The following is a 20,653-nucleotide window of genomic DNA, read 5'->3' as shown; positions in this document are numbered from 1 at the left end:
TATGAATTCCTTTCACCCAAAAGTATTTGTGCCATGTACATCTAATGCAAAATTGCACACACAATTTCATGGACTGCATGAAGCCCACTCTTGGGACTCTGTAGAAGGACACAGTGGAATTGCTTGGCATACATATATTTTCATTTCTCTTGGATATAAACAACTTGTTCACAGCAGCTTTATGCATAACAGCCAAAAACTGAAGCAACCTAAATATCCATCAACTGAGGAATGGACAAATAAAAATGGAATAGCCATACAATGAACTATTATTCAGCAATAAAGAGGAATGAAGCACTGACATGTGCTACAACATATTTGACCTTGAAGGCACTATGCTAAATGAAAGGCGGTTATGAAGAACCACATTTTATATGAATCTATTTACATGAAATTTCCAGAATGAGCAAATTCATAAAAACAGAAAGGAGATAATAGGGTAAGGAGGGGTGGGCGGGGTTGGGAGGTAGGCGAACTTCTAAAGGACCTGGGGGGGGGGTTCTTTTTGTGGTGATGAAAATGCTCTAACATTGACTGTGGGGATTGCTGCACAGTTCTGCAAATACACTCAAAATCACTGAAGTGTGCACTTTAAATGGGTGAATTGTATGGTATGTGAATTATCTCAACAAACTGCTAACCCCAAAAATAAATGAATGTATGAATACAATGGTACAATGGAGCTTAAATTCTAAGAAAATTTTATTTTCATCAGCTGAAATGCTGAAATGAAATATAACAATGAAAAATTCTGAGATAGAAAATACAAATATATTTTCTATAAAAACATGCTGCTTTCATGTAGAACTATTTGTGAAACGTTAAGAGTAAGGGTTAGTTTCATGATTGACATTTCAAACGAAAATTCAAGAATTATTTCCATTTCAAATATACCAATAATTCAATTTCTACAGTTTCAGAAATAGCAAATCCTTCAAGTGAGAAATATATCTATTAAATTAGTGCTTAGGGGTCCTTACTTGTTGGTATTCTGTCTTTCTAAGATGTTCTAAAGCTTGTTTTACACGTTTAAAAGTGTCTAATTCTTTTGTTAATATTTCCTTCTGTTTAGAAATCTTCTTCAAATTGGATGCAAAAAGATTAGCCTGACAAAATATAAGAATCACATACCCATTTTAAGATACAGCATTAAAAAAAAAAATCTAAAGATACAGCATTAAGACACTCTAAAATACAACATTGCTATTATCAAAGAATACTTTATCCTAGTAACAAAATCATTTTTGCATATAGTAAGAGTAAATTTTGCCAAGCTTATTAATAGTACATTAAAGTACATTGCACAGGGGCGCCTGGGTGGCTCAGTCATTAAGCGTCTGCCTTCGGCTCAGGTCGTGATCCCAGGGTCCTGGGATCAAGCCCCGCATCGGGCTCCCTGCTCAGCCAGGAGCCTGCTTCTCCCTCTCCCACTCGCCCTGCTTGTGTTTGCTCTCTAGCTGTCTTTCTCTCTCTGTCAAATAAATAAAATCTTTAAAATAAATAAATAAATAAATAAATAAAGTACATTGTACATTAAAGTAATGAAATCAAAATAAGGGCTTAAGCCCCGAAGTGTTTCAGGCATTTATTTTAATGAAACTAATAGAATACAATCTATTTTTGTCTCTAACTCAAACTTCAGTACACTGAAATTTTAGAATACAGGCTTCTATTCTATACAAAACTATAGAAAATAGATATATTTCATCTCTTAGAATATTTGTTTAAATTCACTCTTGAAAGAGTTGACTCTCTAGTTCAATTTTGGATAAGTTAAGCACCAAGGTTAGCCTCTTAACAAGTGCATGCCTGAGATTATCTCTGAAGAAAAGAATTGCCCCTAATGACATAGGAGACTGATAAACCTGCAATTTTTAATATCAAATACCAGGATGTGAGCATAACTGTGTTAAGATACAAGACTGCAGTTAATGCATTCTGAGTACTATGCTAGCTGTCTATTTTATTAGATGTTCGTAAGTCAGGTACTCACATTTTCAAAACTAATCTCTTCAACGGTATCCTTAAATAATGGCAAAAATAATTCTACAGAACAGGTTGCCAACTCAGCTTCCTTAAATGTTGCTTCCAGGTCAGTCTTTTCATTTAGGATGTCCTGCTTTAGACTAATTAGATACGCACAAATAAAATTTAAGTTAAATCTGTCACATAAACTAGTTATACTTTTTATGCAAATATAGCACAGCGTTAACTAAATATTACAGTTCCACAAATTGCTCTCCAAAATATAACAGTAAATGGTCACTGAAAATGTATGAAATTTTTCCTATACTCCCCTATTTTTCTATACTTAATATACACAGAAAAAGTTTTTAAAACGTTTAGACATGTAAAACACAAAAACCACCAACAGCAATGCTTCATTGTGCTACTTGTAATTGTTCAACATCTCTTTTCTGGTTTGTAAAATGATTTGTGTGAAGGTGTTTATGTCTTTTTTACTTCCCTTTTTACTCCCTACTCCAAACCCAAAAGATTTGTCTTTCTAGACCTTATTCCCAAATGCTTTCTTGAAACTTGCTGTTCTTCACAAAAAAATTCCTCCAGAAGAACAAATAAGCTAAACAAATGGAACACAAAAAACTAAAGCTCTCCACATTGCAAAAATCCTTCACACTTGGCTTTATAATACATTATCATCATTCAAAACAAAACTATTAATATTTGCCTTCTTGATTACCTAGACACTACTGTGTATCACTGTAAGAGACATCTCTTTGGTTACATTTTTACGTCCTGAAATCAGGATGCTTCCTGTAATCTTTGTTAAGAAGCAGTCCTGAGCTCTTTCCTGCACATGCCCAGAACTAAAAGTGTCAAATGCTTTCAAGAATGCCCCAGAGATGGGGTGTAGCACTTTTTAACCCCTAGGAATGGACGGCCATAGAGGGGTTGAAGGAGCTGGTGAACTAGGAATGTTTAGCAACATTCCAGAAGCAAGACTCCAATATAGGCTTGCTGAATATTATAAGAGCCCAGCACCAATAAATTTTAGTTCAGTTAAAGATCGTCCTAAGAAATGCCACATCACCAATACTCTTAAAAGCAAGGACAACTCTGAGTCAAAAAGTGACTAAGAGTTGGATACTGAGTATAAAAAAATTTTGAGAATACCCTACTTTATTTCACTTATGTTTTATTTTTTATTTTTATTTTTTTAAAAGCATAGTTACTTGAAGTCAAAAATCTATGTATAATTAAGTTTGAAGGGGCTTTTTCAATATTTATAAATAAAATAAATCATAAGAAAGCATTGTATCTTTCTTCAATAGGCAGCTTTTTTTCTTTCTTTACAAAACAATATAATGGCTCATCAACAACTGATGGGATCTTAGAGGCTATGTCAGAAAGCAGACTGTGTTCTTAATTACTGCTGGCTTAACGTGATGGGTATAAGATGTTGGCTATAAATGACAGTTGTCCATTATTAAAAACCATGGGCAGAAGAAAGTCAAGAATGGTTATATATGACCAAATATCACTGTCATTTACAACAAGCTAAATAGAAACTGGACTATACTATCAATGGTGACAATAATGGTGTTTTGAGGCTGTCATTTTGGGGGGTCCATGGGTGGCTCAGTTGGTTGTCTACCTTCAGCTCAGGCCATGGTCCCGGGGTCATGGGATCAAGCCCTGCATCAGGCTCCCTGCTCAGCGGGGAGCCTGCTGCTCCTCCTGCTTGTGTTCTTTCTCTCTCTCAAATAAATAAATAAAATCTTAAAAAAAAAAACTTGTCATCTTGGTAAGCAATGAGTCATATAAATAGCAAGTGTATTCCCTATTTTTTTTAAGATTTTATTTATTTGGGGGGAGGGGCAAAGGGAGAGGGAAAGAGAAAATCTCAAGCAGACTCCCCACTGAGCGTGGAGCCCAACGCGGGGCTCAATTCCAGACCGTGAGATCATGACCTGACCGAAATCAAGAACTGAACACTCAACCAACTGAACCACTCAGGCACCCCGTGTATTCCTTATTCTAAAGGAGATAGCAAAATATGACAGGTATTTGTTATATAGCAATGTTCCAAATGACAGTGAATTAGTACTCATGAACTACATTTCCAATATTCCATAGTACTTCTATTTTCATTTATCTTAGCTATAAGGCTTAATACTTTAATAATTCTCAATAGATAAGGCTTTCATTTTTATTTGCTTTCATTAAGATTTCAAAAACCTAGCCCAATTCTGCTAAATGAGTACTGATTTGTAATCAGGGGAAATAAATATATGAATTGCTAGATTTGAAGAAGATACTCTTGAAAGAATGCTGTATTTGATTCAAATAATTTACAGTATGGACAAAACATGAAATGTTGAAATCAGAAAATTAGATATCCCCTGCTATTATTGAGAATACCAGCTGAGATGACTTTCACTGGCAGCCTGTGGTAAATGTTCGTCCTCTGGTGTACTTGTAAAATGAGAACATAGTTTCTCTGAATGACTTCCATCAATTGAAGGCTTCTCCATAAATTTGGTAAATGGATTTATAGGTGGCTTCCACAACAACTTTTCTTCATAAGCTGAAAGCTAGGAAATATTTTAGTTATTAAACTTATCTCAGTAGGTTCTTTTTTCTGTCATTACTCTATAAAATAAAAATCCTAAACATGTATAAAGAATTATATTTTACAGACAAAATAGAAATTATAACTGCTACTCATTTGTGATACTAATTCAAAAAGTATCAAAATTGCATTGCCCAAGCATTCAACAATTGCCAATTCCATACTTTCCAAAAGGCCTGTTATTTTCTACATAACCACAAGAATGTAGAAATTTTTATTAATCTATTTCTTGAAGTATTATAGTATCTTAATCCAGTCAAACTAGAAAATAAATATAAAAACTACGGTTAACTCTGGTCCTTAGTTTCATTGTATCTACCCAATAGGAAATGTATGTTATGTATGCCTAGAATAGAAATTTCATATACTTTTCAAAGTATTTGGCAACAATAGCTACAAAAAGATTAAGTTATTCTTTTGAAAGTAGACCTTACAAAATTAAATTAATTTATTCCTACTTCCCAGCTCAATCTAGGATACTCTTTGGTGGTAACAAATAGACAGATACTTCTAAGTTTTACTAAACAACTGTTTTCACTCAAACTTAGCGGTGTCATTTTTTAAACAGGAATACGCATGAATTTCTTCAGAACTGTTCCATTTTAAGTAATAAATTAGTGCTTTAGCAATCATTAAGGCTGTGTTTTCACAACTCTAATATATGGTAATGTGTCTCCCTGACTTCATTTTATATTTATACAAAATCAAATGTTATATTTAAGATCTTCAGCGTTTTTCAGAGATATTTTACCTCTTTGTAATTTATTTTTATAAACCTGTATTTTACAATACATTTGGTCAAGAATTTTCAATACTTTAAGTAGATGTGAAGAAATTATAAGTTGAAAATTACTTGTATTTCTAAAATGACACTTTGAAAGTGTCTGTAAAAATACATCTATTTTTGTCTGAAGGTTCTATACACTACAAAAACAAGTATTTAGGATATAGACCAAAGAAATGCATGCTCATATTTTTGAAATACCAACAACTCATGTACAAATGGAACTGCTAATTAACCTACAGATATCTAAGATGATCTACTTGAATGCTGAAATATGAAACATTTGTTGGTAAGACATAACAGTATTTTGAGCTATCTGAAGTCTTAAAGAATTAAAGAAGAATTAAAAATAGATGGATACAAAAAATCAAATGAAAAACCAAACCTAAGAGTGAAGAAGAATATGATCTAGATAAATCACTGCAATCAATAGTACTATCATCTACTGATTTGTTTGGTTCCAATAGCTACCCCACTCACAGGGGAACTGGTATTTACCTTTCATTCATTCACTTGTTTAAAATTTCTTGCTCTGCACACTGGAATCTCAAGAAAGAATACCTTATTTACATTTGAATCCTTAGCAGCTACAAGCCTTATAAAAGCTAAGCAGTAATTGAAGGAGAGGACTCAAGGCTTGGAGCAGTTAATGTGATGAATAAAGGCAGTTGCTTTTTACTTATTCACTTCATTGATTCATCTTTTGGGGGAATCATTAAAAGAAAAATGTTTCCTATATTTTGAATAAAAATTCAAAAATAAATATAAGAGGATTAGGGATCTTCAATTGGTAGGCATATTTTATTTTTTTTTAAGATTTTTATTTATTTATTTGACAGAGAGAGACACAGCGAGAGAGGGAACACAAGCAGGGGGAGCGAGAGAGAGAGAGAAGCAGGCTTCCTGCAGAGCAGGGAGCCCGATGTGGGGCTCGATTCCAGGACCCTGGGATCATGACCTGAGCCGAAGGCAGACGCTTAACGACTGAGCCACCCAGGTGCCCCAGTAGGCATATTTTATAAGATTCAGTTTGGTATTAGTATTTTAAATGAGTTCTTACTTGGCTCTGTGGGCTATTGGCAGCTATTTATACATTTTTCTAAAAGTTTTATCACAAGATGAAATACTACATTTTTCTGCTTCATCACCTGTAAAAAGTAACTGTGCCTTATCTTAAAGGGTAAACAAATAAAATTAACACACTGTAAAAACAGAGATCTTAGAATGACTCTTAGCCCAACATTCAAAAATGTTATCTTCATTACTGATTCTCAAAACAGAGAGAACTATGTAAGTCAAGTCTCAGATATATCCATAGAAATTATCAACAATTATATTCTTACAATCTAGAAATATTTTCCAGGATAAAAGTTGTTCAAAGGTTCCAAGGCACTCCACTATTTTTGTGTTGTGACAATATTATAACCAAAAACATATGTGTGCTGAACAATTTTCTTTAGCATAAAAAGTCCTACCTTTATAAAAACTGCTATCATTTTAGTGAGCCAAATGTATTCCTCTACGGAAAAGATGTTTCACAAGAAAATGTTTTCAATTACATGGAATATACTGCCAATTGACAAATATACTCCTGTACAACTTGGTGGTGAAACAAAGACACATATTCTGCACACATATTTAATAACCAAACCCCTAAAGATTAGCAACTTAAATATATTTTAATGTTTAAAGAATTAAATTTCCTATACAGAGATGACTTTACCAGTCCCCTATCAAAAAGGCATGTACTTAAAGCTTTTTCCAGGCGTGGTCACGGTTTACACTGACCCAGCTACACTCACTAAAGTATGTTCAATTTGGCCAACAACAAGCATTTGAGGGATGGCTGTTCAGGGACTATACTGCTGGCCATGGTCAGAGAAAAGAAAGATCCCAGTTCATGCCCTTCCTTAGCATCTAGATTGCTCTAAGTAAATAAACCAGCTGCAAATATATATTTAAAACTAATCTCTCCAAAGAGAAAAGCATAAGAATCTCACAGATTTCAATTTGTTTTGCCAAACATTAATTCTTGGAAAACGAGCTCCCATTGGCTTCAAACAAAAGCACACAACTTCTCCTGAAAAATTCACTGAAATATTCAGCAAAGAACACAAAGTAGATATAGGAATGCTTCTCATCTCTCTCACTATTCTTCACACTAGTCAAAGTTTACTAAAGAATTGTAGAGTCCTGCAAAACAAATGTGAGTATGACAAAAAGAAAGAGAAAAAGGCATTCTAGGTACAGGGTCAAGTACAAGCAAGAGGAAGGAATCATGAAAGGACATGATTTGCAAGGGCAAGTGGCAAAGGATGAAACTGGACACAATGAAGTGGTCACTGTATGCCAAGCTCAAAAGCTTGAATTTTTTCCTAAAGGTTAAGACAGACCATTAAATCATTTTAAGCAGGATAATAACAGATCAAAAGTGCATCTTTAAAAGATAAATTTAGTGGTATTTTGGAGAATGGACCAGGTATATGGAGGGGAGAAGAGTAGAAGCAGTGAAACCGGTTAGTAGGGTCCCAGAGAAATGAAATTCCACCATTCTTTTCCTAGGAAAAATTTTGAAGAAATCAAAAGTTGTTTCCACTGGTGATAAAAACAAACAAACAAACAAACTTGAAAAACAATGAAGGAATTAGAATAGCAAGAGATTCAGTACAGAAAGTGACCAAATATAACACTTCATTTACCCATGACCATCTGAATGGATTGCTCCACATACCTGTTCCAGAAAATGACAGCTTATCCCTTTAAGTACCAAAATTAACTTGCGAGCTTGAAGAAAACCTCCTGAAAGTATTATTTCTTCTTTCTCAAACAGAGTACAGGTAGCCTGAACATAATTTAACCATTCCTTGATGACCCAGAGGCAGCATATTAAAATGAAATACTGGGCCAGACTCACCTGTTCTTAGTCCTTAGAACCACCTGACATGGACAACTCTAAGCCACAGCAGGCCTTAGTTGCCTCTTCTACATAATGAGAAAAAAACTTTGCCAGCCAAAGCTGTGGGGAGGTTTGAACAGAATGAAGTAGCACTTACAGGTGGGGTTTTTTGTTTGTTTGAATGTTTTTTTTAAATTTAGGGTCCCTTTGGATCATTGTTGGGGTTGCTTTCCCACCAGGTCTTTTCTTTAAATTTTTTCATCTTAAAAAAAAAAAATCATACTGAGTCGATCACTATTCCTTAGAATACTTGCAGGCCTGAGTTATCTGTATAAAACCAACTTTTCCACACAATTCTTTCAAGATCTGTTCCTTACAGAATCATTACAAATCATCTACAAAGTAGTCATAAATTGAGCACTACTAAACCAGAGCCCACGGGAAAACAACTGACTTCCAAAAGAATTGAGTTTAGTGGGTAGATGTTATGTCAACCTCATTGCTATACTCAGCTCCTTGGTCTCATTCATTTGTACAATATAAACAAAGCCACTTTCTCATGCCTTTCAGTTTTTTGGGTACAAAAACCATATTATTTATACACATCAACCGTGAAAGTAGAAGAAAGAGAGGCAGAAAATGGATACCTAGCTGTTAAAGAATTAGGAACATGACCATGACATTCTTATTCTAAGCAGAAGGAAAGCAAACTAATTTTAAAAACAGGTTTTCTGTGGTTTGTTCCTTTAACTAGCCAAGTAGTGTTTAAAACTACTCCAAGAACCTCATTAATTCAAAAACACCTGAAACCTTAGTATGGGCGAGATGACAGGGAAACTTTGTCTCCGAAATAGACATCCTAAATACCTGCCCCAGTGTGGCTATGGTTTTCTCAATCAACAAGCACCCTTACTACCTATACTCAAAACCTGACACTGGTTTACTTAATCTCTTTTATTACAACCACCCCAAAGTGACTCTTATTGCCCTCGTTTTCCAGATAGGGAAACTGAAGCCAGGAAAGTTAAGTGACCGGTCCAAGGCCACACACTTGAAGGAGTTTCCTATTGAGTCTGGAAACCTAGAAGGAACCTGGAGGACTTAATCTCCCAGGCCTCCCATAGTATTCTTCACTAAAGGAGCCCCAGGGCCTACCACAATCGGGTATATTATATGGTGGTCGCTTAAAAGCCAGCTAAATGAGTAAGAGGAATTGTTTCAGAAGGAAACGCCACCATGCCCGGGCCGGCCGGATAAGGGCTTCGTTCTGGACAAGCCCATCACCTATGATCTACCCTGGGGTCCTGGGGACCACACCCTCCCTAGGAATACGAGCCTCGCCGTCTTTTTCCCAGGCCAGGCAGTCAATTCTGGGGGAAGTGGCAGGTATGGGCAGAAAGGGGCTGAGGTCTAGCTCTGGGTGGACGTGAAGGCCTTTCACATCCGGGCCCAAAACAGCCCGGACGGCCCAAAACAGCCCGGACCACCCGAACCCCTGAGTGCGTCTGCGGTAACCGCAAGGAAACGGTCCGAGCCCAAGCTTCCCCCCTCCCAAAAGCGTGACCACGCCCCGACCGCTGCGTCAGCACGCCGCCGTGACGTCAGCACGCCGCCGCTCCGCTATGGAAGGGGTCCAAAGGGGCCGCAAAGATGATGTTCAGCGAACGTTGGTGGAAACCACCGCCAGCGTACCTGTGCTCTCCAGCCCTGGGTCGGCTAGGAGAGAGGGGGACGCAGGAGGCAGTGCCGCAGGCGAAAGCTAGAAAGGAAGCCAAAGGACGCGAGGTGGCAAGGAGGCGAATTCCTAGAACTGCTTGCGGTGGAAGAGTGCCCGCCCAGGTGCAAGAGGGACGAAAGTGGAGCTAGTAACCATCAAGTGGCTTCTCTGGCAACGGCCGCCCCGCCCCTTCCGTCGGGCCACAGCCGACGCAGCCGATTGGCCGGGCTCGGGAAAGCCAGGGCTTGCGTCTGTTGCTATTGGCGAGAATCAGGGGGCGGGGCCGGGGGAGGCTCTTTGTCTCTCAGTTGCTACTCTGGGTAAACTTTTCCCGCCCGCCCTTCAAACCTTTTGTTTTACATTAGTGGCCTCTTGTGTATAGTTACCAAAATCTTAATTGAGCTCAACCTAGAAAGAGAAATAAGACCGATAGAGTATGAATTTTCTGATAGTTGGCCTGGAAGTGCCCTGCCTGTGCTTTTTTAAAGGAGACATTTGAAAAAGCCCAAACAACCGCGACACAAGGAACTTTGTTTTAAATATATAGTATTGCTGTTTAGCTGGGATCTTCCCTAGGCCTCCTTCCTTCTGCTAAATTAGGGAGCTGGACGGTGATCTCCAAGGCGCCTTTCAGATTTCAAATTCTTTGCATCTGTACTATAGCCAGCTAGTATGATTTATACACTCTTGAACAAGCAAGGCGAGATTTTATTTGGAAAAGTAAAAAACTATCCACCTCAACTTAATATTCGTGTTAAGAATTGTACACCATCATGTGAAATTTGCAAATAGAGCAATTGTCAACTGAGCAGTTTAGCCATGACATGGCATACCTCATTATTGGTTTTACTAAAGAACATTTTCAGTTGATGATTATAGCAAAGATTTTTTTTTTTCCCCAGTGCTGATTGTCCAGCAAAAAGTTCATGGCAGTTAAAAGTTCATTCATAACGAATATATAACTGTTCCATATATGCAAATGCTAAAGAGCAGTGGGGGCTGATCCATCTCTTACTAATGAATCATGACCTCTGGCAAGTCAACTAACTTTGCTACTCTGAACTAGTCTTCCCCTCCTTTAAGAAAAAAAAACGGGAGAGAGAGAGGTGGACATGTGGAATTGGGGCAAGGAAAGTAATTTTGAGGGTCTTTCCAGCACTTACCTGGGATTCTAGCGAAACTTACTAGCTTGTCATAATAAGAAAATTAATTGTACACAAAATTAGGCTTCTCTTATGAAAAATACTTAAATCACATCAGTGTTAGATATCACCACATTTAAAAGACATGCAAAGGGAAAAACAGTCACAAAATTTCAAGATGATTACATTAGATTCTCAAATTGACTATTTGAACTGAACTATCCGGGTAAATATGGCATCTCTCATCTTCTAAATCTAATCTGTTCTAATCTAAATCTGAAATCTGGTTGGATAGTGAATTTTTGGATAGAAAGATCCCTTATTTTATATTATTTAAATGGAAAAAAAATTCATCCAGCCCTACCAAAAATGCCAGTTTCCCCAAATATCATTAAATAGTTGACTACCTATGAAATAATACATCAAGAATTTCCTCATAATTTAAAGCAGAGGCCAACATACTTTTTCTGTAGAAGTCCACATAGTAAATATTTTAGATTTTGTGGATTATACAGTCTCTGCCATATTTAACTCTGCCATTGATGAATAAAAGATGCCATAGAGGATACATAAACACATGGCTTGGCTGTGTTCCAATTAAACTTTATTTACAAAAATAGATACCAGGATAGATTTGGCCCACAGGACAGAGTGTGCAGACCTCTGATATAAAGCATTTAAAATAAGTACCTCATAAATATTAAACTCATTAATGGTACCTTTGTATGTAGCAGATGCAAGATGCAATGTTGGGTGGTAATTTTGTTTTCTTTCCTCACGGGAACAAATATATACTGTAATTGTAAAAGTAGCAAACAATGAAATAGTGGTTTAAAGATACTTGATGAATGCAAATAAAATTTAGCAAAATAAAAAAGCAATTTAAAAAAATAGTTTGGTTGTGTAATAAATTATTTTCATAGGGTTTATCCCCCACTCTGAGTTGCATGTGTTCTCTCCAACATGTTTTGGTTTTCTTTTGCTGTTTTAACAAACTTAGTGGTTTAAAACAACAACCATTTTATTTGTTCATGATTCTGCGGTGAGAAATTCAGGCAGGGTTCAGCTGTGTGGGTTTTTTCCTCCACGCGGCAATAGGTGGTATCTCTCATCAAGTTGCAACCAGATAGCTGTTGAGGCTGGAATATCCAAAATTATATGTTTGGTGACTAGGTGGGCTCAATTGGAAGGCTAAGGCCTCTTTCACCCTATCCATGCAGCTCTGCATGTGGCCAACTTGAGCTTTTTTCATGGCAGGTGTGTTCCAAGAGTGAGTGTCCTAGGTAGCAAAGGAAGAAGCTGCAGATCTAAGGCCACACAAGTTACACAGAACCACTTCCACTGCATTTTGCTATCTAAAATATATCAGAGAGCCAGCCCAAATACAAGAGAAAAAGTAAAAGATTCCACCTCTTGATGGGACAGTGTCAAAGTCACATTGCGTCTATGGAAACAATTTGCTACACAAGGCATTAAGGTATGTGCTATTTCCTGATCATCAGGTTCTGCCAGCACAATACAATAAATGTAGTAGACAAAAGCAATACCCCAAAAGGTAATGAAATGATCATGGTCTCTGCACACTATAGTATGACAGAGAACTAAAGACCTAACATAGCTCTTACGTAAAGCAATAAATTCTCTCACGTTCTCACTTCCAGATAAAAATCAAACAACTTCAGCTGTTCTACACATATTAGGGTGAATAAAAGACATTTGCCAGAGCGATATCTGCATACTAGATGCTAGGAATTATACTTATTCACCCGATAAAAAGACTACATCTGGATCAACATTTTAGATGACCCATTCATCTTCTACCCAGGCCAAATAGAAGGTTAAATGCGAGTATGTTCAGAATCACCACGCCAGCATCTTTCAGGTCTTTGAGGGTGGCATTAATCACTAGAATTCCCCTAGAAATATGGTATGGGACTTAGGTTAACTTTTTCAGTAGAAAAGGGCCATTCCAGGGCCTATCAACTGACCTTCTTATTATAATAGCCATGAATTAAGAAGCAATGTCGAGATGCTGTAAATCTCCATTAAGGTGATGAAGTTCAGATCTCTCTTCATCAGATCTAGCAATTTTTCATTATTATAGATCAAGTAAGATCTTAGAAGGCTGTCCATCCATTTCAATTACAGGGACACCATAATCACTTTCACACTGCTAAAGATCCCTCCCAGTCAAACAACTATGATTACTGCTCTGGCCCCGGGGCCTATTATGGTAAACACTGCTATCTCATCCCTGATGCTTAAGCAAGGTCAGTTGGCCTCTGCCACTTTGATATCCTATTATTTCCATTAGGGAATTAGAGATCCTATTCAATTGCAGCATCTCCTAACTTCATCCCTGGGCTTAGAGGACAACAGCTTCCTCTCCCTCCCAATATTTTCTCAATGCATTAGTGAAGAGAAGGTCCTCTAGCCTTCTCAGGATACAATTGGAGATAGGTGACTGAGTCACACATGATAAATCCATTCCAACATCCTATCTCCCTAAGTCTTTTAAGTCAATCCTCTAAAATATATCATGAGATTTCTAGCATCTCAACTTTATTTAGTGCAGGACAGCATTGGATCCAGGTTTCAACAACCAAGCAAACCTTGAACCACTCCCAGATGCTCAGGCAAGCACAATGAGTCCATGGTTTTTGTTTGTTTGTTTGTTTGTTTGTTTAAAGATTTTGTTTATTTATTTGACAGAGAGAGAGAGTTCACCAGTAGGCAGGCAGGCAGAGGGAGAGGGAGAAGCAGGCTCCCCGCTGAGCAGGGAGCCCGATGCGGGGCTTGATCCCAGGACCCTGGGATCACGACCTGAGCCAAAGGCAGACGCTTAACGACTGAGCCACCCAGGTGCCCCAGGTCCATGGTTTTTGATTAATATATCCATATTGATAACTTCGATCTCATCAAAAATTGTATTCCTTCGTCCCTGATCTAACATCCCTGGAATTCATTATCATATTCCATAGGTTTCTGCCAATATAAATCAGCAAAATCATGCACATTTTTTTAATATGAAAGACTTCTCCCAAGTCAGACTTTTTACTTGTGCCCTGGAATATACTGAGATATAACTATAGATTTATAGACCTTGTAATACTGGCATCTAGTAGGTAGAGGTCAGCTGCTAAACATTCTACAATGCACAGAACAGCCCCTAAAACAAAAAATTATTCAGTCCAAATGTTAATAGTGCTAACATTAATAAATCCAGGTCCAATAGAGAGAATGCAGAGGCCACTAGCCACCTATGGCTACAGAACATTTAAAATGTGAGTAGTCTTAACTGAGACATGTTGTAAGGGCAAAACAAACACTCAATTTGCATATGAAAAAAGGACAAAATATGTAATTACTTTACATCCTTGCCAGCATTCATTACAGCCACTTTTTTTAAAATTTTAGCTGTTCTAGTAGGTGTGAAGTGGCATCTCATTGTGATATTATTTGCATTTCCCTGATAACTAATGATGTTGAGCACCTTTTTAATAGATATGAACCATAAGTGTATCTTTTATGATGTGTTATTCAGTCTTTTGCCCTTTTTGTATTGGGTTGTCCTTTTACTACTGGTTTGTAGTTCTTTATATTTTCTGAAAAAATCTTTTATGAAATATATATAATGAATATTTTCTCCCACTTTGTATCTTGCCCATTCATTTTCTTAATGATACCTTTTGGTGAGCAGGAATTTTAAATTTTGATACAATCAAATATCCTTATCCATTTTTCCTTTCATAGTTTTGTGGAGATAATTGTATTTTTTCTAGACTTTTTATGATTCTAAGCTTTTATATTTAAATGTATGATCCATCTTTTTAAAAAAGTTTATTTATTTACTTATTTGAAAGAGAGAGCATGAGCAGAGGAAGAGGCAGAGGGAGAAGCAGACTCCCCGCTGAGCAGGGAGCCTGATGCGGGGCTCGATCCCATGACCCCGAGATCATGACCTGAGCTGAAGGTAGACACTTAACTGACTGAGCCACCCAGGCACTCCTGTATGAGCAATCCAACTTGCATTCATTTTCTTGTAAGGAATGAAGCAGATATCAAGGTTTACTTCATTTTATATAGATATCCAGTTGTTCTATCATCATTTATTTGAAAGACTTTTTCTTTCACATTGAATTAACTTATTGCTTTTGCTGAAAATGATTAGACCATTCGTGTGTGTGTCTACTTCTGGACCTTCCATTCTGTTCTAATAATGGATAATCTAAACACATGCCAGCATTATATTCTCTCTCTCTCTCTTTTTTTTATTATGTTCAGTTAGCCAACATATTCTCTTAATTACTGTAGTAATTATTTAAGTCTTGCAATTAGGTAAACTCCATTTACCGTAAGGATGGTTGTCCACAGGGTAAGTCAAACAAAGACTGAGCAAAGTCTTGGGGAACAGAAAGGCATCACTTTTCCTAGAGAGAAAGTGTATGTCTTAGTTCAGGATGCTATGACAAAAGTACCATTAACTGGGTGACTTAAACAACAGATAGTTATTGCTTACAGTTTTGGAGTCAGGGAAGTCCAAGATCAAGATAAGCTCTCTCATGTCTCTTCTTATAAGGGCACTAATCCCATAATGAGGGCTCCACCTTCATGACCTAATTACTTCCCACAGGTCCCACCTTCAAATACCATCACAATGGAGATTAGGGTTTTAAAATATGAATTTGGGGAGAATATAAACATTTAGTCTATAGGAGCAGGCAACATGTTACCTGTTGTTGAAAGAGGTCCTTACCAGAAAACACTGAGACAGGCAACTACTCCAGTTCTGCACTAACTAAACCATTGAAGTTTGGGCTGGGCATAAGTGTGGGGTGAGGTTGAAATGGGCTGTTACAATAACAGTGGTTAAGAGCAAAGGCTTTGGAACCATACCAACCTGTATTCATGTTTTCTAACCACAAGTCTTGGGCAAGTTACTTCTCTAAGTTGTGTTTTCCCCACCCACCCCCCAAAAAATTAAAGAATAATTCTACCTGCCTGATAGGATTGTTGTGATGATTGAGGTCATATTTGTAGAGCACATAGCCCTGTCTGATCAAATCGTAAGTGTCCTATAGGTGGTAGGTATTAGTAAACAACAGTTGCTCTAAGGTGTAAAGCACATGACAGAAAATCAAGAATGATTATCTCTCTCTTTTTTTAGACTTCCTTTTTTAGAGAAGTTTTGGGTTCACAGCTAAATTGGGGGAAGATTCAAAGACATGTCATATATTCCCTGTCCACACACATACATAGTCTCCCCCACTATCAACATCTCCCACCAGACAGAACATTTGTTACAACTGATGAAGCTGGTTTGACAAATCATTACTACCCAGAGTCCATAGTTTACATTAGGGTTCACTCTTGGTGTTGCACATTCTGAGTTTGGACAACTACATAAGGATGTTGCATTCACTATTACAACATTATAAGGAGTATTTTCACTGCCCTAAAAATTCCCTGTGCTTTGCCTTTTCATCTCTCCTTTTCCCCAAAGCCTTAGCAAGCACTGATCTTTTTACTGTCTCTATAGTTTTGCCTTTGCCAGCATGTCATATAATTGGAATCATACAGTATGTGCCCTTTTCAAATTGGTTTCTTTTACTTGGTAGCATGCATTTAAGTTTCCTCCATGTTTTCCATGGCTTAATATCTCATTTCCATAATATTCCATTGTCTGGATGTACCATAGTTTATTTATCCACTCACCTACTAAAGGACAGCTCATTTGCTTCCAAGTTTTGGCAATTATGAATAAGGCTGCTATAAACATCTGCATGGAGGTTTTTATGTGGACATATGTTTTCAATTCCTTTAGGTAAATACCAAGGAGTGAGATTGCTGGATCTGATTATCTCTTTTCATCCAGATATTTTCCACAGAATTTGAGGCTTCAGACATGAGTCTTAAAAACAAAAAACAAAACAAAAAAACATAGTAGCATATGTGAATCTACTTTTCCTTCTAAACCATAAATGATTCCAGTAATTACCACAACCTATAAAAATCTAGAATGTTTGACCAGTTAAATAAACACTGTCAAATTCAGCCCAAGTTGTAGCATATGTTCAATATTTACTCTCAGTAGAATTATTTCATGTATAGAATATTTAATATATTATATAGGCAATTTTTAAATAAAAAATTTTGTTTTAATATCATGCAGAAAATAACACTGCTTATCCTTATGTTGTAAGCTAGGTATTTTATCCTACAGACGTTACCATTTTTTTGACTGACCAAAGGAAAATGATGCATGAGTATGAAATTTTCTTTATAAAATATATTATTGTTTGGCTCTGATTAGGTAGTAAAGGCTTTAAGAATAAAGGTAAGCAATTTAGGTCTCATGGCATAAAGATGTTGTGTGGTCATAGAGAGTATAGACACTATTTTATTATTCTTGTATTGCTTGAAAATCTACTAATATAACTAGAAGTTTATTTGAGAGTTAGTTAACTATTTAAAGAACACTCATAATTGCATAGCAAAGGAAATAACAACAAAAAAATGCAACCTAGTGAATGGGAAAAGATATTTGTAAATGATATAGCCAATAAGGGGTTAATATTCAAAATATACAAAGAACTTACACAACTCAACACTAAAAACCAAACAGTCTGATTTAAAAATGGGCAGAAGAACTGAATAAACATTTTGCAAAGAAGATATGAAAATGGCCAATAGACACATGGAGAGATGTTCAACATCACTAATCCTCAGGGAAATGCAAATCAAAACCATGATGAGATACCACCTCATACATGTCAGAATGGCTACTATCAAAGAGACAAGAAATAGGTGTTGGAAAGGATGGAGAAAAGGAAACACTTGTACACTGCTGGTGGGAATGTAAATTGGTACAACCACTGTGTAAAACAGTATGGAGCTTACTCAAAAAATTAAAAATGGAAATACCATATGGAACTACCATATGGTAATAATTCTACTACTGGCCATTTACCCAGAGAAAATGAAAACACCAAATCAAAAAGATACATGCATCCCTGTGTTTATTGCAGCATTACTTGCAATAGCCAAGATATGGGAGCAACACAAGTGTCCATCAATAGATGGATGGATAAAGAAATGCTACACACACACACACACACACACACACACACACACACACAGAGGAATATTACTCAGCCGTAAAAAAGAATGAGCTCTTGCCATTGGTGACAACATGGATGGACCTAAGTGAAATAAGTCAGACAGAGAAAGGCAAATACCATATCATTTCACTTATGTGTGAAATCTAAAAAACAAAACAAACAAATAAACAAAGGAAAAAACAGACTCCTGGAGAACAAACTAGTGGTTGCCTGAGAGGTGGTAGGTGGGAAGATGGGTGAAATAGGTAAAGGGGATTAAGTGCTTCAAACTTCCAGCTATAAAATAAATAAGTCACAGGGATTAAAAGTACAGCATAGGGAATATAGTCAATAATACTGTAATAATGGTATGGTGACTACACTTATGAACATTGAGTAACATATGGAATGTCAAAACAATATGTTGTACACCTGAAACTAATGTAATATTTTATGTGAGTTAAACTTCAGTAATACCTTAAAACAGAAGAAAAAAAAAGTTAAAAACACTCTGAAAATGATGAACTCCTAAGTGTCAATTATGAAGAAAAATATTCATAAGAAAACAGAATGTGATCCTTTGGAAACAGAATATTAATAATGCAGGGATACAACATAAAATTGGTACAGTTAGCATATTATGGTCTAGTACACACTTAAAGAAAAACTTAAGAAAGCTAAAGGATTAGCTTTGTTGTTTGTGTTAAAAAAAAAGATTTGTTTATTTGGGCACGTGGGTGGCTCAGTCAGTTAAGCTTCTGACTCTTAATTTCAGCTCCGGTCATGATCTCAGCATCGAGCACATGGGGCTCTGTGCTTGGGCGCAGAGCCTACTTGTCCCTCTCCCTCTGCTCCTTCCCCTTACTTGCTCTCTCTCTCTCAAATAAATAAAATCTAAAAAAAAAAAAAAAAGATTTATTTATTTAATTGAGAGAGAGAGAGAGATTTCAAGTGGGAGGGGCAGAGAGAGAGGGAGAGAGAGAATCCCAAGCACACTCCTTGCTCAGCACGGAGCCCAATACCAGGTTTAATTCCAGTACCCTGAGATCATGACCTGAGCAGAAACTAAGAGTCCGTGGCTCAACTGACTGAGCCACCCAGGCGCCCCGGTTGTTTGCTTTTTTTAAAAATTATTTTCAACGAACATAATAAAAATTTTTTTTTAAATAAAAAATTATTTTCTTTTAGGGGCGCCTGGGTGGCTCAGTTGGTTGAGTGACCGACTCTTGATATCGGCTCTAGTCAGGATCTCACAGTTGTGGGATCAAGCCCTGCCTCCGGCCCTGTGCTCAGCCTGGAGTCTGCTTCATACTCTCTCTCCCTCTCCCTCCAGCTTGCACTGTCTCTCTCTCTCAAATGAATAAATAAAATCTTTTAAAAAAATTATTTTCTTTTAGGCTTATTTACTTTGGATGGGTTTTTTTCAATAGGTCTTTGTCCCCTAGTTTATTGAAGTTCAGCATGACCCTTTTGTATGGAAGAGCAAATAGCTTGGTCAAAATTTTACCTAGGAGATTAATATTATTTTTTTCCTCAAAATATCATACAGTTTATACGTTAAACCACTTTACATACATGTTTCCAAATACTGATCGGCACTTTTTAGAAATTATCAATGCTATTTTTTGAAGTGCCTCTATCAGTGGTAACAGTTTGGGCTGGAAGTCACAGAGTAGCTGACTAGTGACGGCTTGAAGATACATCTTACGTCACACAGTAAGGTGTCTGGAGTTAGGCACTCTCCAGGTGGACACAGCTGTCACCAGTGTCATCAGGGACACAGGCTCTTTCTACCTTTCAGCTCTACTACCTTTCACTTTTTGGCTTCCACCCAAGGGCCACAGAGGCTCCCTCAGCTCCTGGCACTCTTCTAGGAAAGAGGGGTGGGATTTTCCTAGATAATTCCCTTTTTTTTTTTTCAGGAAGGAAATTATTATCTATAAACAATCTCAACATCACCATCTCCAGCTCCTCCACCTCCCTCCTGCTAGCAGACTAATCCTTAGGTTACTGGCTTGAGTCAGGTCACAGAGTCGTGCCCCAATATGAGCGAGGCTTGGAAAAATGAGCATCAGACATGTTTGACCTCCATCACAGAAGACGGGTTCTGCCAGCAAGAAAGAGGAGGAGGCAAGCCACTAGCTAGGCAACTAACAGGGCCAAAGCAGGTGCCACACACACCAAAGAAAGGCCATAAATTAATATGGATTCATATTTATTAAACTCTCACTGTGACCTAAACACAGTTGAAATCACCACATGTACTAGTTAAATTTTACACCAATTTTACAAATGCCGAAAGTGAGACATGGAGATAATGAATAACATACCTAAGACCACACAGCCGGTAAAGGCAGAGCTAGGATGTCAATCCCATTAGTCTAACGTCAAAGCCAAAACTTAACCATTTAGTCGCTGCT

At 37.1% G+C, this 20,653-nt stretch overlaps 1 protein-coding gene across 8 annotated transcripts in view; it reads right to left on the bottom strand.

Moving 5' to 3' along the window:
• The window catches only part of ODF2L (outer dense fiber of sperm tails 2 like), a 40,749-nt gene extending 30,574 nt beyond the window's left edge, over positions 1-10,175 (bottom strand). For 2 of the 8 annotated variants that reach the window (XM_036095983.2, XM_078072801.1), the window contains exons 1-4: positions 9,967-10,175; positions 4,384-4,556; positions 1,994-2,126; positions 981-1,106 (exon numbers count right to left, since the gene is read on the bottom strand). In XM_036095983.2, the coding sequence (XP_035951876.1) occupies positions 981-1,106; positions 1,994-2,126; positions 4,384-4,496 (372 nt within the window). In that variant the 5' untranslated portion in view covers positions 4,497-4,556; positions 9,967-10,175. Of the gene's footprint in view, positions 1-980; positions 1,107-1,993; positions 2,127-4,383; positions 4,557-8,292; positions 9,903-9,966 lie in introns of those variants that run through there. The other 6 variants (XM_078072799.1, XM_078072798.1, XM_078072800.1 and 3 more) reach the window with 6 other exon arrangements.
• Between the last annotated feature and the right edge of the window lie 10,478 nt (positions 10,176-20,653).

This window comes from Halichoerus grypus, chromosome 5 (genome assembly GCF_964656455.1).
Source record: "Halichoerus grypus chromosome 5, mHalGry1.hap1.1, whole genome shotgun sequence".
In the NCBI taxonomy this organism is placed as follows: Eukaryota; Metazoa; Chordata; class Mammalia; order Carnivora; family Phocidae; genus Halichoerus; species Halichoerus grypus.
This window is presented reverse-complemented; position numbering and strand designations above follow the sequence as displayed.